Source organism: Microcaecilia unicolor, chromosome 2, assembly GCF_901765095.1.
Source record: "Microcaecilia unicolor chromosome 2, aMicUni1.1, whole genome shotgun sequence".
Classification (NCBI taxonomy): Eukaryota; Metazoa; Chordata; class Amphibia; order Gymnophiona; family Siphonopidae; genus Microcaecilia; species Microcaecilia unicolor.
In genome coordinates, this window is record NC_044032.1 from 279,829,315 (window position 1) to 279,846,108 (window position 16,794).

The 16,794-nt window shown below is 42.8% G+C and overlaps 1 protein-coding gene across 1 annotated transcript in view; it reads left to right on the plus strand.

The window, feature by feature from the left end:
* ACER2 (alkaline ceramidase 2) overlaps positions 1-7,443 on the plus strand; it is a 64,975-nt gene extending 57,532 nt beyond the window's left edge. Inside the window, exon 6 of the mRNA XM_030192432.1 lies at positions 6,923-7,443. Coding sequence (XP_030048292.1) covers positions 6,923-7,109 — 187 coding nt within the window. The 3' untranslated portion in view covers positions 7,110-7,443. The remainder of the gene's footprint in view (positions 1-6,922) is intronic.
* The last annotated feature ends 9,351 nt before the right edge of the window (positions 7,444-16,794 follow it).

Consider the following 16,794-nt stretch of genomic DNA (forward strand, 5'->3'; position numbering starts at 1 on the left):
CAGCTTGAGATGAAAGTCAAGACAGCGGCGGTGAACGGCACATTCAAGTATCTTGGAGAGGAAGGGGAGGAGTGAGATGGGTCAATAGTTGGAAGGACAGGTAGGGCCAGGTGAAGGCTTCTTAAGGAGTGGTGTGACCACAGCATGTTTGAAGGCATCAGGAACGGTCACAGAATAAAAGTTCTACAATAGCGTAAAATGACAAAAACTGAAAAAAATTACCAATATATCAATGAATAAGAGAATCAAATCAAAGTCTTCAAACTTTTCCTGAAATAAGAGTAGGAAGGCATATATTTAAGATCTCATGGTAACATATTCCATAGTCTTGCCCCCCCCCCCCCCCCCCAAAAAGGAAAAAGAACTCTCAACAATAGATTTAAAGCAAACATTTTTCAAAGAAACAAAACCTAATTTCAGAGCTCTGTGATACTGAAAGCAGGTGGGTTATAATTAACCTACAAATTGGCCAAACAAAATATTCCATAATTAATATTTGTACACCAACATCAGGTGATATAGAATTATATTAGAAACTCTACACTGAGGTTTTTCCCAGGACGCATACTAATATTGTAATTGCTGGTGACTCTAATCAAGTCAATGACCCACATTTTGGAACAACCTTTTTATTTACAGAGGGCGTTCGCCAAGGCTGTCCCCTTTTACCACTCTTATTTGATTTGACATTGGAATCCCTACTGTTGGCTATAAAGCAGAATAATGGCATACATGATATTAAGATTCATGATATCACCTATACATTTTCTCCATGCGCTGATGACGTATTGTTCTATCTGACTAAACCTCAATCTACTATACCAAAATAAGTACATAAGTAATGCCACACTGGGAAAAGACCAAGGGTCCATCGAGCCCAGCATCCTGTCCATGACAGCGGCCAATCCAGGTCAAGGGTACCTGGAAAGCTTCCCAAACGTACAAATATTCTATACATGTTATTCCTGGAATTGTGGATTTTTCCCAAGTCCATTTAGTAGCGGTTTATGGACTTGTCCTTTAGGAAACCGTCTAACTCCTTTTTAAACTCTACCAAGCTAACCGCCTTCACCACGTTCTCCGGCAACGAATTCCAGAGTTTAATTACGCGTTGGGTGAAGAAAAATGTTCTCTGATTTGTTTTAAATTTACTACACTGTAGTTTCATCGCATGCCCCCCTCGTCCTAGTATTTTTGGAAAGTGTGAACAGACGCTTCACATCCACCTGTTCCACTCCACTCATTATTTTATATACCTCTATCATGTCTCCCCTCAGCCGTCTCTTAATTTATAAATTCAGTGCTTTTTCAGGATATAAAATTAACTGGTCAAAGTCTGAGGTGTTGCCTCTAAATGTTCACTGTACAACGAGTTTATTTGACATCTTCCCATTTAAATGGCAACCTCAAGATATTAAATATCTTGGACTGAAGCTACTACCTGATCTCAAAGAGCTTCCAGATCCTGAATTAATGTGTTGAAGCTAAAGACCCTGCCTTCATCATTGGCCAAAAAAACCTTATGATGTGCTACAATTCCTGCTGGTTAGGTTAGTCTCTTAGAAAATATAATACATTTACAGAAATTAAATAAGCACCACCACTTATCTTTCCAGTTGGTGCTTCTGGACAGCGTTGCGTGCTGTGCTCCGCTCTCTTTTATTCATGTGCCGAGCCAACGGTGGCCAGCGTTTCGCACGGCTGCTTCAGGGTCTCGGTGTCACATTTCAGAGAATGATCAGCAGGACATCTCAACGCTCTTCTGTTTTAGCGTCAACAGATTAATTCAGGATCTGGAAGCTCTTTGAGTCCTTTTTTCCCTGCTGCTCAGCACACTGCACTAATTGCAGGCAGATAATTGTCATTTTGTGGCAGCAGATGTTTTGTAAATTAAGTTATATTCTAGCCGATCTGCACCCGAACAATATACATTGTAGTTGCTACTACCTGATCTACAGGTCACTATCATGTCTAATCAACAACTTGTGACTAGTAAAATTAGAAACCAAAATGGTTATCACGGTGGGACAGACTTCAGACAATTAAGATGTCAGTTGTCCCTATCATACTATACTTTCTTAATATGCTGCCTATATTTTATGAGGTATCATTCTACAAATCCTTAAACAAACTCATGTCCAATTTCATGTGGAATGGTAAATGTCCTCGTATAGCACTATCAAAATTATTTCTTTCAAAAGACAAGGGAGGCGTTAATTTCCTGAATCTGTTTAATTACCATTGGGCATAATTGCATCAAAATATGTGTTGGATCACCGATTCTACTACAACTGCAATCCCTAGCTGGTTACAAGTTGAAAAGCATATTAGTGTCCCTTTTTTTTTCCTTCACTATATGATTGGTACAAAAAGTACCAAATAATATAAAAAACAATCCAATTATTTCATCATTACTTCAAGCTTTAAATATGATGAACTCACTCCTTACTTCCAAGGATGAAGGATTTATGCCTTGGTCTTTATGGAACAACCCTAAATTGAAGGTAAATGTCTTCTCTGGCCTAATTGGGCCAACAAAGGGATCTTGACTGTTAGAGACATAATACAGGATGGACATTTCATGTCTTTCTCATTAGCACAGTGTACATAAACACATAAGCACCGCCACGCTGGGAAAAGACCAAAAGTCCATCAAGCCCAGCACTCTGTCTCTGACAGCGGCCAATCCAGGCCCCAAGAACCTGGCAAAAACCCAAAATTTAATAACGATCAATGGACTTTTCCTTCAGGAATCTATCCAGACCCCCTTTAAACTCAGCAAGGCCAGCTGCCGTCACTACCTTCTCCGGCAATGAGTTCCAGAGTCTAACTACACACTGAGTAAAGAAAAATTTTCTCCGATTTGTTTTAAACCTACCACATTCTAATTTCATCTTGTGTCCCCTGGTTCTATTATTGTTAGAAAGTGTAAACAAACGCTTCACATCAGTCCGCTGTACCCCCACTCATTATTTTGTACACCTCTATCATATCACCCCTCAGCTGCCTTTTCTCCAGGCTAAAGAGTCCTAGCCGTCTTAACCTTTCCTCAAAGGGTAGTCGTCCTATCCCTTTTATCATTTTTGTCACCCTTCTCTGCACCTTCTCTAATTCCTTTATATCTTTTTTGAGATGAGGCGACCAGAACTGAACACAATACTCCAGGTGCGGTTACACCACGGAGCGATATAACGGCATTATAACATCCTCATGTTTGTTTTCCATCCCTTTTCTAATAATACTCAACATTCTGTTCACTTAGCCGCCGCAACACATTGAGCTGAAGATTTCAACGTCCTATCCACAATGACTCCCAGACCCCTTTCTTGGTCCGCAACTCCTAAAGCGGAACCTTGCATAACATAGCTGTAATTCGGGTTCCTCCTTCCCACATGCATCACTTTGCACTTGTCAACGTTGAACTTCATGTGCCATTTGAATGCCCAGTCCCCCAGTCTCATGAGGTCTTCTTGTAATCTTTCACACTCCTCCTGCGACGAGACAACCCTGGATAACTTTGTGTCATCTGCGAATTTAATTACCTCACTAGTTACTCCCATCTCAAGGTCATTTATAAATGTGTTAAAAAGCAGCGGTCCCAGCACAGACCCCTGTGGGACCCCACTAACTACCCTTCTCCATTGAGAATAATGACCATTCAACCCTACTCTCTGCTTCCTATCCCTTAACCAGCTCTTAATCCACAATAATACACTGCCTCCGATCCCATGACTCTCCAGTTTCCTTTGGAGTCTTTCATGAGGCACTTTGTCAAACGCCTTCTGAAAATCCAGATATACAATATCAACCTTTACTTAGTGCTTCTGTTGGATACAAGTAAAGTATAAGCCAAAGGCTTATTAAAAAAAATCTCTTCCTTCCTTGGAAACACCTTCCTTATTTACTATTTGTAATCAAATATCATGTGCACGTCATAAAGCATATATATGTTATCAAATTATATGCCAGAACTCTAATAAAACATCTCTTCAAAATCTAGGTATCTCTTGGCACAGCTCTGTGAGTAGACTGATTATAATTCTTGGAATTACTTTTGGACCATAATAATATGATCAGTCAGATCTTCATCTTTCATTGCTCTTCGCTGCCTATGAACTCCAGTTAAAGGACATAAGATATCTTTTGAAACATCTGACTTTTGCTGGTCCTGTAATTTTGACATTGGTACATTTGACCATATGTTATACTGGTGCCTACTGGTTCAATTGTTTTCAAAATACCAATTCATTAACAGAAGATAACAGACATCTAATTTCCATCTTAACTGCCATTGCATTACAGGATAATTTAAGATCCTGGAAAAACTTGCAATCACTATCCTTTCAATCTTGATGGCACAATGTTTGCTGTACAAACTGGTATGAAGCTAACATTGTTCAGTGCCTATCTCCAATACAAAGTTTGCCTCAACTTGGGAACTACTAAAAATCTTTGCAGAATGCCAGAATTATGACACATCTACGAATCATACTTCGTAATGTCCTTTCTTTAAACTGTTGTTTTCATTAATAATAAGAGATGAGAGGGAGGGGGAAATAGGGATTTCATACCATATTTACTTAGAGGATATGTATAAGTGCTAAAATATTGTTATGTAGCTCTCCTACCTTATTACTGTAATATCATCCTGCCTGTGTTTATAGATCATTTAAAGCAATAAAATTGTTTAACAATAAAAAGAAAAGAAAGGTAGGCACTGTTTTTTCTTTAGTGAATAGGTTCCAAGTGCCTAAATATAGATACCCCTTTATAGAATTACCCTCTAAGGCAGAGGTTTTCAACCCAGTCCTCAGGGCACACCCAGCCAGTCAGAGTATTCAGGATATCCCCACCGAATTCAAGACATACATGGAGAGACTTGATGACCTGAAAATGTACACCCTGGAGGAAAGGAGAGATAGGGGTGATATGATACAGACGTTCAAATATTTGAAAGGTATTAATCTACAAACAATCCTTTTCCAGAGACAGGAAGGCTGTCAAACTAGACGACATGAATTGAGGTTTTAGGGGGGCCGGCTCAGGAAAAACGTCAGGACGTACTTTTTCACGGAGAGGGTGGTAGATAACTGGAATGCCCTCCAGTGGGAGGTAGAGATGAAAACGGTAATGGAATTTAAAAAATGTGTGGGATAAATACAAAGGAGTCTTGTATGGAAAGAGACTGGAACCAGACAAACTGAGTGGTGCTTAGATGGCAAGTCCAGTAATTGGGAAGCAAGGCCAGTGCTGGGCAGACTTCTATGGTCTGAGCCCTGAAAATGGCAAGGACAAATCAAGATCAAGTATACATATGTAGTATAACATCATACCTTATACTATGAGTTACCTTGTTGGGTTGACTGGATGGACTGTACAGGTCGTTATCTGCTGTCATCTACTATGTTACTATGGCGCTCATTTTCAAAAGAGAAAAATGTCTAAAGTCTCATAAAGCCCAATTTGGACATTTTTCTTCTCAAAACGTTCAAATTAGTATTTTCAAAACCTATTTTGCAGACATTTAGCTACGCAATTCATCTGCAGTGTGTCCAAATCACAAGGGGGGGCATGTTGGAGGCATTTTGAAGGTGGGATTAGGGCGCGCATAACACTTGGATGTTTTATAGCCATAATGGAGCAAAACAAAAACGTCCAGGACTAAAAGTAAGACGTTTTGGTCTAGACCTGTTTTCAGAATGAATAAGGCACGAAAAGGTGCCCTAAATGACCAGATGTCCACTGGACAGAATCAGGGGTGACCTCCCAATGACCCCTCTCCCCCCCACAAATGTGAATCAAAATATGACTTGCCAGCTTCTATGACAGCTTCAGATTTTGAAAGCAGGTCTATTAGAGCAGCATGCAGGTCCCTAGAGTAGTTTAGTGCTCAATGCAGTGCACTATGGAGTGGGGGACTCATGTCCCTATCTCCCTCTACCTGTCACACTTGTGATGGAAACTGTGACCCTTCCCAAAGTCACCAAAACCCTACTGTACCCACATATAGGTGCCCCCTTCACCCATAAGGGCTATTGTAGTGGAGGACAGTGGGGGACAATGTGTTTTGGGTGGGTTTTGGAGGGCTCAGGGGACAAGAAAGGGAGGAAAGGTGAGATGGGCATCGGGGATCTTTTTTATGAAGTGCACAGAAGTGCTCTCTAGGGTGCCCCGTTGCTCTCCTGGGATGTCTGGGGAGCAGTGTACTGAAAATGCTGGCTCCTCCTACATCGTAACGGTATGAATCTCTATGTTTTGCCCGTATTCGGGGTTATTTTCAAAAATGGACCACAAATCAAAACGTCCAAAGCACAAAACCTTGTTCAAAACAGTATTAAAAAAAAAAAAAGATAGACGTTTTTCTATTTGGAAAATGACCTTCTGTCCTATTCGGGTTTTGGATGTTTTGTGCAAAACATCCAAAGTCAGACTTAGACATCATATCCAAAATGCTCCTCTATGTATGTTACTTGTGCATCTCCCCAACCTAGGTGCAGGCATTTACACCAGCTCCATGACTGGCGCAAATACTCATGCTTAAATACATACATACATGGACATATACCTGATTATGTCAGTAATCTGTAAAGGAAAACAGGCGCATACTTTTCTTTATAGAATTGGGTCTAAGTAGGCACTTCTTTGTAACATTGCTCTCCGCAGGTCTAAAAACACAATTATGTTTTAATGATATTACTATAATAAGAAACTTGTATCCATCTCACCATGACTTCACCAGAGTGTTTGAGAGATTGGAGGGGGGGGGGTCATTGACATACCTTCGGATCAAATACATTTGTGTGTGTGTGTGTGGGGGGGGGGGGGTGATGAGGGAAGTAGAGGAGCAGGGAGCTGACATGAACTGAAATAATTGGGATCACTTACTTACCATCTTCCGTGTTTTCTTCCTTCCCCACTGTAGGCACATTCTCATCTGTCTTGCTTCTTACCTGGGCTGTGTCTGTTTTGCCTACTTTGATGCGGCCTCAGAAATCCCTGAACAAGGTCCAGTCATCAAGTTCTGGCCCAGTGAAAAGTGGGCCTTCATTGGGGTGCCGTATGTCAGGCTCCTCTATGCCCAGAAGAAATCACCTCTGAAAATTACATGAAGAGCCTCCACACTCCCCGACATGACACATCGGTATTGCCTTATTTTATCATTCAGCATCAGCGGTGCTGAGTCAAGTGATGTGGTGCCCCCTGACAAGATCTTCAGGCACTGGATTTAAAAAAAAAACCCATAAATGAACAAAATTGGCTTTTGCTGGCAGTGATCCTTCAAAAAAGGGATTTATGGTACAGATTTGAATAAGGAGTTGTACTCCTCGCTTCATTGTTTTCAATGCCAAGCTGACAGCACACTTGAAATTGGCAAAGACTTTAATTTGCTAATTTTGGGTACTCCAAAGGAGCAGCTGCAGGCCCGTGGGTGAGTGGACCTGCTGTTTTCCTTCCACAGGGCGTCACACAGGGAATCTTTGGGCCTGCAGAGAATGCCCAGCCTCAGGGTGCAGGATCTTTTCTGCACCGCTTCTGCTATATAGTGGTTTATTCCTCAGAGCAAATAATTAGCAAAAATCTTTTTTTCAAATAGATAACAAGGAATAAGTGCCTCCTTGTGCTTTCCTGCTGCCAGGGGCTCTCTCCCTTGTTTAGGGTTACCAAATGGGTGCAGGCCATGGAGGCCAAGCTGAGCCATTACATTCAATTGAAATAAAACCAGGTCTGTCTCAGCCTGTATACCAGGATGTGGAGCCATCTGGTAACCCTGTCTGCTTCTCTTGGTCATACATTTTTTGATTCTCCAGCCAATTCTACTTTTCCTATTAAGTTTCTTTTATCTGGTATGACTTCAGAAGAGCCACTAACTTCAGCAGTCAGGGTTATTATTTTTATTTATTTAGATTTTGCTCACACCTTTTTCAGTAGTAGCTCAAGGTGAGTTACATTCAGGTACACTGGATATTTCTCTGTCCCAGGAGGGCTCACAATCTAAGTTTGTACCTGAGGCAATGGAGGGTTAAGTGATTTGCCCAAGATCACAAGAAGCAGCAGTGGGATTTGAACTAGCCACGTCTGGATTGCAAAGCCGGTGCTCTAACCACTAGGCCACTCCTCCAGGGTTCTTAAAATACTTATCCCAGCAGCAACTGTTCTCCATTTACCTCAACCAGCCTTGCCATAGCCCTGTAATGCATAGGAGCCAACTTTTCAAAACAATTGGGGGTGCTGAAAAATGTTTTTTTCTACAGATGGTGCATTTCCCCCTCTCCCATCTCCTCCCCCCTGCCTCCTCTCCCACCTCCCCCTCCCATCTCCTCCCCCTCCCCCATGTCCTCTGAGTTCCAGGCCCCCCTTCCCTCCTCTGGGTTCCAGGCCCCCCTCCCTCTCCGAGTGCCAAGCCCAACCCCAGCCCGACCTTTTCTCCCACAACAGTCCTTCGTCCACTTCTCGCCTTCCTGCCGCCCAGAATTTAAAACTCATCTTTCTTACCTCGAGTCCCAGCAGCAGCAGTGCTGTCATGCCTATTAATCCTATTCTGCCTGAAAGAGTAGAGAGGTGTGGTAGCCGTGTTAGTCCACTCTTAAAGGTTATCAATAGAAATCAAACAAAATAAAACATGGAAAAGAAAATAAGATGATACCTTTTTTATTGGACATAATACATTTCTTGATTAGCTTTCGAAGTTTGCCCTTCTTCGTCAGATCGGAATTTTGCCTGAAAGAGGTAAGAGTACTCTTAAGGTGTGTGGCCATGTTCAGTTGACAAATAACCCTAGCATAAGGCTGCCAACTGGATCCATATTCACTGAACAGGGTTAATCAAGTCCTGGGTTTATCCCATTGCATGAAGGGATTTATAGTTCTGATCTCCACATTGCATTCCCTAAGAAAAGCAAGACTACAAGTACCACCAGCACTGGATCAATCCTGTTCTGTGAATCTGGATCAAGTTGGCAGCCTTACTCTAGCAATACGGTGGTGTTAGGCTCTTGTATAGCTGCACTTGACTTCTGCTTCATTACAGGAACGTCATATTAAGAAAACTGGTAGGTTAAGTGCTTTTAAAATTCAGAAACTGGAATGAAATACTGACTTAAAAAGTGTACCGTGTTCAGGGCCAGCTCAGCCTATTGACCAGGTGAGGCTCTCGTCCAGGGTGCCAACGCTGAAGGGCGCCAAACGCCCAAGCCCATGATGTCACCCAGCCTATAAATCAACAATGCTTCTCTTACTGGTGTTGGTCCCGATTCTGAATGGCATGATGAAGAGGAGGTGCGGGCACTGGGCAGCTTGCCTTTAGTACTTTTCTGACTCATCTCTTTCCTTCTTCCTTCTCCTCCCTCCACTGAATGCTAATCCAACACTTCTCCCAGGCCCTCCCCCCTCGCAGCAAGGGAGCACCTTGGAACCACCTTCTGCCACCCCCTCCTGGAAGACACGCTAGTTGCAACTTGCAAGGCACACTGGGATTGGACGACCAATATCCAATCCCAGTGTGCCTTGCAGGGAGGATCAGGGCGCTGAAGCATTTAAACCGCTTCCGCGTCTACCGCATTCTTTTTATTCAGCCTGCCACCATAGCTACCAACCACCTCTGCTGTCTGCCGACCAACCAACCGCCTGCCTCTGCTGCTGCTTCTGTTCTGCCACCACCGCCCTGCCAGTCTTGTTTTGAGTCCTGAGGAGGGGGGAGGAATGGAATGTGGAATGGTGAAAGTTGCTGTTGGTGGAAGAGAGGGGGTGGAATTGTGGAAGTTGCTGTTAGGGGAGCAGGGAGGGCGGAACTATGGAAGTTGCTGCTGGAGGGAGGAGAGAGCGGAATTGTGGAAGTTGCTGTTGGAAGGGGGGAAGGGAGGGCAGAATTGTGCAAGTTGCTGTTGGATGGGGAAGGTTTCTAGAGAGAGCTGGGCTAGTGAGGGGAGGGGGATTGTTGAAAGGAAAGGACATTCCAGGGCATTGGGGTGGCAGAAAGAGGGGGGCAAATGTTAAAAGAGGAGAAAATATTTTGGAGCTGAGGGGAAGGAAAGCTGGAGAAGAGAAAATATTTGGGGGCCAAGAGGAAGGAAAGCTGGAGAAGAGGGTGGGGCAGGTGGGAAGTAAGTGCATGGGGGGGGGGGGGGTGCAAATGCAAAAGTGGTCCAGGGTGCCATAACCTCTTGAGCTGGCCTTGACTGTTTCTCTTTGATCGTTCTTACAAGCCTGCCAGAACGAACAGTTTGGTAAGAGAGAGCTTTCAAAGAGGCGCTGTGCTGTGGATTGCTTCCCAGTAAGTGTCCCACATTAGTTTTCACTGCACTGTTGACCTCAGGGATCCATGTTGGCTTTCATGGCAGAAAGCTTTTGCTGGGGCAGGTGGTGTTTGTACTGAATCAGAGGAGGGAGGGAACCTGGCTATTCTTATGTTATATGTTATGTTAAGCATACAGCAACACACAAACCATCTGAAGGCGATGCTTCATAACTGGCATACATGCTGAGTTAATTACATACACTGCTTTTCTGTCCTTCACAAACTTGTCTCATTATTGGCCTGCAATGCACTCTTGTCAGGATTTCTTAGTTTTTACCCTGGAATGAGCTAAGAAACAAATATATCTGAGTGGCCTTTCTATATCAGGATAAGCTCAGTTTGTGAAGTTTTTAAAGTAAAAGGTTTGAAAATATATTTTATATGGAACTGTTTATTTTTTTAATAATGTAAATAGATTACACAGTCTTGCGATGCTCACACCCGTAGACTCCAGCAGGTGATACTCCTGAGAAATCCACAACCCGACAATGCACAGTGCCACAGAACTCCCATGTGCACCTGTATAGGCTTGTTAACATATCATACAGCAAGGCAAGGACAAGGGAGCAAGAGGGAAGAATCAATTTTTGTACTATAAAGACATTGCACAAACTGGGCCTACTAGCAAGGCTTCGGTGGACATTAGCCTTACTGTGCTGGACCAGTGACAAAGCTTTCTTAGAAATGTGGCCCTCGATTACCTCCCCCTATTTGCATCATGTATGGTTAGCAGCTCTTTCTGTAGCATCACAGGCTATGCCTACCAGGGGCTTGTGGGCTGGGCGAGCATGGGTCCATTCTCCTTCATCTAAGGCCCACCCAGCACGGATCCCAAAGTTCCGCCATCTGAAGAGATCCTCAGCCTGAACCCCCCCCCCCCCCCCCCCCCCCCCCTGGGTTGTCAAAACACTGGCAGTCAGGGAAAAGAGTGACTATTCTCTGCAGGCTGCCTGGAAGGAAGGAGGCTGGGACAGAGCACCCCTGCTACTCTGGAATGTGAAAATTAGGCTGTGGATATAAAGCACTTTTTGCATTATTAGAATTATTTACTCTTACATCACTAGCAGCAAATTTGAATAACTGTGCTGTGCTTTGCTCAGAGAAGTATACATATGGCACAGTACAAGTACAATTTTGGGTAATATCAAGATTTCAAGACTTTACTGAAAGTTAATTTATTTTATTAAGAGTGGGATGTGTAAGGGGTTTGGGGGTGGGGGCAGAATAGACTACAGATAACCTGCTTAGTGGCCATTGTATGTAAAGGTAGTTTTCAATGTAAGTGGTTTCCTGGGAATTTGTAATAATAGCATTATGATTTGTTACATATCTTCTGGAGCACACTATCGGGCTCATTTTCAAAGCACTTAGCCTCCCAAAGTTCCATAGAAACCAATGGAACTTAGCCTCCCAAAGTGCTTTGAAAATATGCCTCCAGGTCTTCTCCTTTTGTGTTTATTTATTAAAACGCCCTCTTTCCCTGGCTGATATTTATTAAACTGGTAAAAATATTCCCTGGGTAAGGTTCATGTCATTGGTGTTTGTCTCTGTTCCTTCAAGGTCACTCAACCACCTCAGCCTCTATAGATCATTGGCTCCATTCCTATAGGGCACAGGGAAGGAAGGCTGTGGTCTTGCAGGTCCTGTTTCATTTCATTGATCTTTTGTTGGTGTTTCGTGTTATCTTCGGAAAGTCTCCTATCTGCCTGTGCCTTGGTACATTGATAAAGGACCCTGATTCAAGTAAATTAAAATAGGTGTTTATGGGAACCAGTGCCCCTAGTACTCTCTACACTCTCCTGACTTGTCTTCTATACTCCACTCAGTTTTTGCAAGAGACATACCCACAAATTCTATAAAAGTCACTAAAAATTGCACGTGCAAATTTGGGCATGTGCCCAATTTGTGCACGCAATTTAATTGAATGAGTCATTGCCAATAGTTGGCTTAAGGAATTATTGGTGCTAATTGAAATCCATTAACATATTTACATGTAAATTTAGGAGTATGGCACCCTATGATTCCTACTGTCAGATTAGCATAACATTAACAGAGAGAGAGGGGAGGGGGGAGCGCCATGTTGTGTCCAGCTTCTGTCTTAGGAAAGAGGGGTCTCCTTAATGATAATACCAATCTCCTTAATATGGATGTTTCACTTTATTCCTTCTTGCATGAACTAAAATAGAAACTTATCTCTGCCTAGGGTTTCGAGGATGATTCAAATTTGCCTGACAGGGTTAATCTAGTCTTGGTTTTACCCCATTGCATGCAGGGACTTGTAGTTCTGATATCCCATTGCATTCCCTAAGAAAAAAAAAGACTACAAGTCCCTGCAAGCAATGGGGTAAACTCAGGACTGGATCAACCTTGACCAGTGAATTTGAAGCAAGTTGGCAACCCTGTCTTTCCCTTTGGGTATGCTTTGTACATCCTAAGCCCTTGAGGGCTCCAATGCACGGGAGAAGGTTGGTAAGCTAGCAAAAAACATAGTTTATTTTTCTTGTTGTTTCCTCAAGGTGATGTAGAACAGTTTTATAGATTCATAATTAGAATTAATATATCTACCTAGAATTTAAATATTGTAATTTATATATTTACACCAATGTTAAACCTGTGAACTTGTCAGTATGTATTAAAGATGAAGTGTTATATATATTTTTCTAGTTATGTGTGATATTCATCACTAGATCTCTTTCTGGGAGATCCCCCTCTTGGAGATATTGTATTAATCTTGGAGTGGAAAAATCAGTGCCCTTTCATTAACTCTTCTGTGTAATTTTGTTTTGAGGGGAGAAGGGGTTTACAACCCATGTTCCACATAGAAAGCCTGTTTTACACACCGAATAGGGCTTTCGTAAACTTGCACAGCTGCATGCATGTACATAGGGTGTATCTACATTTCTCCCAAGGACAAGCAGGCTGCTTGTTCTCATAAGTGGGTCGACGTTCGCGTCAGCCCAGGAAACAGCAAACTTTTTCCAGCAAAAATATAAAACTTTGCCAGAGTTTTCTGGTGCGCGAGCAGCGCACACTGCGCATGCGCGGACGACTTACTGCCCATTGCGAGTGTGCCTCCTCAGTTCTTTTTCGCCTCCTGGAATTAAGAGCGATCTGGAACGCTCTAAAGGCTTTCATAGATCGGCTGTCCAACCGAGTAATCTTAATTCAGACAGACAATCAGGTTGCCATGTTTTACGCCAACAAGCGGGGGGCACCGGATCTCGCCCTCTGTGTCAGGAAGCCTTAGGCGGGACCAGAGCTTGAGAGACAGGGAAGGCCAAAAGCGCATCGAGCGAAGCACAGGCGCTTCGCTGCCACTGCCGACGCACGCCGCCTTAACCTCGACTGAGGAGGTACGCTTTTTAAATTTTAGGAGGAGGGGGGTTCCTGGTGCTGGGAGGGAGGATGGGCGGGCTGTTGCTCGTTGCGTTGGAGGGAGGGCGGGAGGAAGGCCGAACTGGGAGGGAGAGTGGGCGGACCAGCGACGGCGCGCGTGCCAAGGGATAGGGCTCTGTGTGCCCTCTCTGGCACGCGTGCCATAGGTTCACCATCACTGGTCTAGACAGTCTAGAAGTGAGGCGTATTCAATAGTGCTGGCGGGTATTTTAAGTCGTAGTTGTATATTTCGCAAGGTTGTCGACATCTTGTATGTCTTTGCTGTTATTTGTGACTGGTGAGGTGTCTAGCAGTTTATTCACAAGGTAGAAGAGTTTGTGTGTGTCTTTGTAGTTGGGTGCTATCATTGTTTTGTAATGTAGTCTTTTAGTCTGTTTTATGGTATATTTGTATTTCCTCCGAAGTAGTTTCCAGGCATTTAGTGTTTGTTCATATTTCTTTTTGTTCCATGCGCGTTCTAATGTCCTGACTTGTGTTTTAAGTTTTTTCAGCTCTTCGGTGAACCATGGGTTCAATGTTTTCCTATGTGATGTTCTGGTTTGGATTGGGGCTATTCTGTCTAATGCTGTTGTGCATATATCGTCCCATTCTTGGAGGAATTGGATGGTGCCAGCATTTGTTGACCATTCGTTCTGGTAAATCTGTTGCCAGAATGTTGTGGGGTCTATTTTTCCTCTTGTGGTGTATGTTGTTCGTTCATGTTTGTTGATTGCGTTTATGTGTGTTTTTCGCCAGTTGAGGGAGACATATGCTTTATGGTGGTCTGACCATAGTGTAGGTGTCCATCTTGTGTCAGTAAATAGGATATTTGAGTCTGGGTCAAATTTGTGTGTAATGATGTCTATTGTGTGTCCTTTTTTGTGTGTTGGTTGCGTGTTAGGTGCGTGCAGATCCCAGAGTTTTAAGAATTCTTTGCAATCTCGTGTGCCTGTAGAGGTGTCGTCTTCAAGGTGTAGGTTGATGTCTCCTATTATGAGGATGTTTGAGGCAGAGACGCATGTGTTCGAGATGAAGTCCATGAGTTGCATTTGGGAATCTTGCCATTTTCCTGGTGGTCTGTAGAATAGGATTGTGTTAAGGTGGCCTAGTAGGTTTGGGCGAGTGATTCTTGTCGAGGCAATTTCGAGTTGTGGGGAGGTGGATTCACCCGTGATTGTGATGATGAATTCAGGTTTGTAGATTATGGCTATTCCGCCTCCTCTTTTTCCATTTCTTGTCCAGTGGGTGATTTTGTATTCTGGTGGGCATGTCTCTAATATGGCTGGGTCTGTAGGACTGTGGAACCAGGTTTCTGTGATGAATAGAAGGTCTAAATTATCAGTGGTTATCCAGTCTAGTATATCTACTGAGTTGCTTACTGCTGATCTTGCATTGATGTATCCTAGTTGGATTAAGCGGTGTGGTTCTGTGGGAGGGTTCAATGTGTTTATTTTTATTAGTTGTCTGTTTCTTCCGTGGTTGGATTTGTTATTGTTGTTGTTTTTCTCTTTTGGTTGGTGGTGTTCGTATGCGGAGATTTTTTTTGGTTGGTTATTGTGTCTTTGGTCTGGTACGTTGTTCATAAATTGTGTGTTGAGTTGGTGCATTGTGGTTGGGTTGTTATGGATGTTCTTCAGGGTGGGCATTGTGTGTGTGTGAGTGCTGTACAGTTTGTGAATTATGGGGTTATTGTTGTCTGGGTCGTGGGTAGTGTTTGCGTTTGAGAGTAGGGTGAGACAGTAGATGGTTAGGAGTGTTTTACTGGTATTCATATCAGTGTTTAGGCGCTGTTACAAACAATCAGCTGGTTTACATTCAAGATGATCTGCCCATGTATGTATAAGAAATTTGTGTGACTAGACTGGCTGGAAATCACACTGAAAACCACAGCACACCTGACTGGCACTGAGGGAGTGCATATGTGTTAATTTGCTAAGTAGTTATACAGAAAGGCTTGCCTGAGTTGAAATAGGTTATAAGCTGTATAATAGCCTGCTGGTAACAAGTGAAGGTGGCTAGTGACAGTGAGTGTGCAGGAAGACTGTTGTGTTTCCGCTGATATGTCTCAGAGCAGAGTTGTGGCCACAGTGCATTTGACTGACACTTTGAGTGCAATGCATATGTGTTAATGGGTGGTTGTACTGAGGGGTCTGCCTGAGTTTGGAGGGGCTACAAATTGTGTAGAAGCCTGTTGGTGAAGGGTGAGTGTGCAAATCTGGTGTGTTCCCACTGACTTACCACGAAGCAGGGTTGTGATCACCTTGCACCGATCTGCAGTGAGAATTGGTGCTGATTAAAAATTGAAACAGGACTGTTGTCCTTAGCTGAACTGCTGTGTATGAGGGCAGTGAGGTATGAAATGTGTGACTGGTTACAAGGTGTGATTAACATACATGGAAGAGTGTTCCTCATTAGGCAGGGAAAAGTAATAAGGCAGGTCCTGCAATAGGGAACATTAATTATCTATTGATTTACTCTAGATAGGTTGTTGGCCACAGTTTTGATAACAAAAATCCCTATAAAACTTCCCACAGGATAGGGAGACAGGGTTTCAATTTTTTTTGGTTAACTAGAGTACAGGTACTGCGGCTGTTAAGCGACGACGCAGGCGGAGCAACACGGAAGCAACACGTGCACCAACTACCATGAAAGACAAAGTCACCATCATACAAGAAAGTTCAACTCAAGCAGCAAAGTACAAAAATCACCACCTACACCGTTTCAGAGACTTTAAACTTACACGTAAATACTTACCTGGAGGTTTATGCTGAGATTCAGTTACATTGCAAAGTGAAGGAAGTGGACATCTGTAAGAAAGCAATTGACACAAATAATCAATTTTCTTGTTAAAATTTCATAGTTAAAGTAAATTCTGAGTAACAGAGAAAGTAATTATTTGTACTACTTATCTGATTTGTGGTGTTGAGAATTTCAGAGGAAAGTTTATTGATTGAAAAGTTGATACATTTTCTGAAAAGTTAAGAAGAAACATCTTGTACAATAAATTATTATAATTTAAAAGTTAGTGTGCAATATTGTCATCATTAAAATTTTGTAACATCTAGGGAAATTCACTTAACATCTTGAATTGCACACTATAATATACAAAATACAGAATTTCCCCAC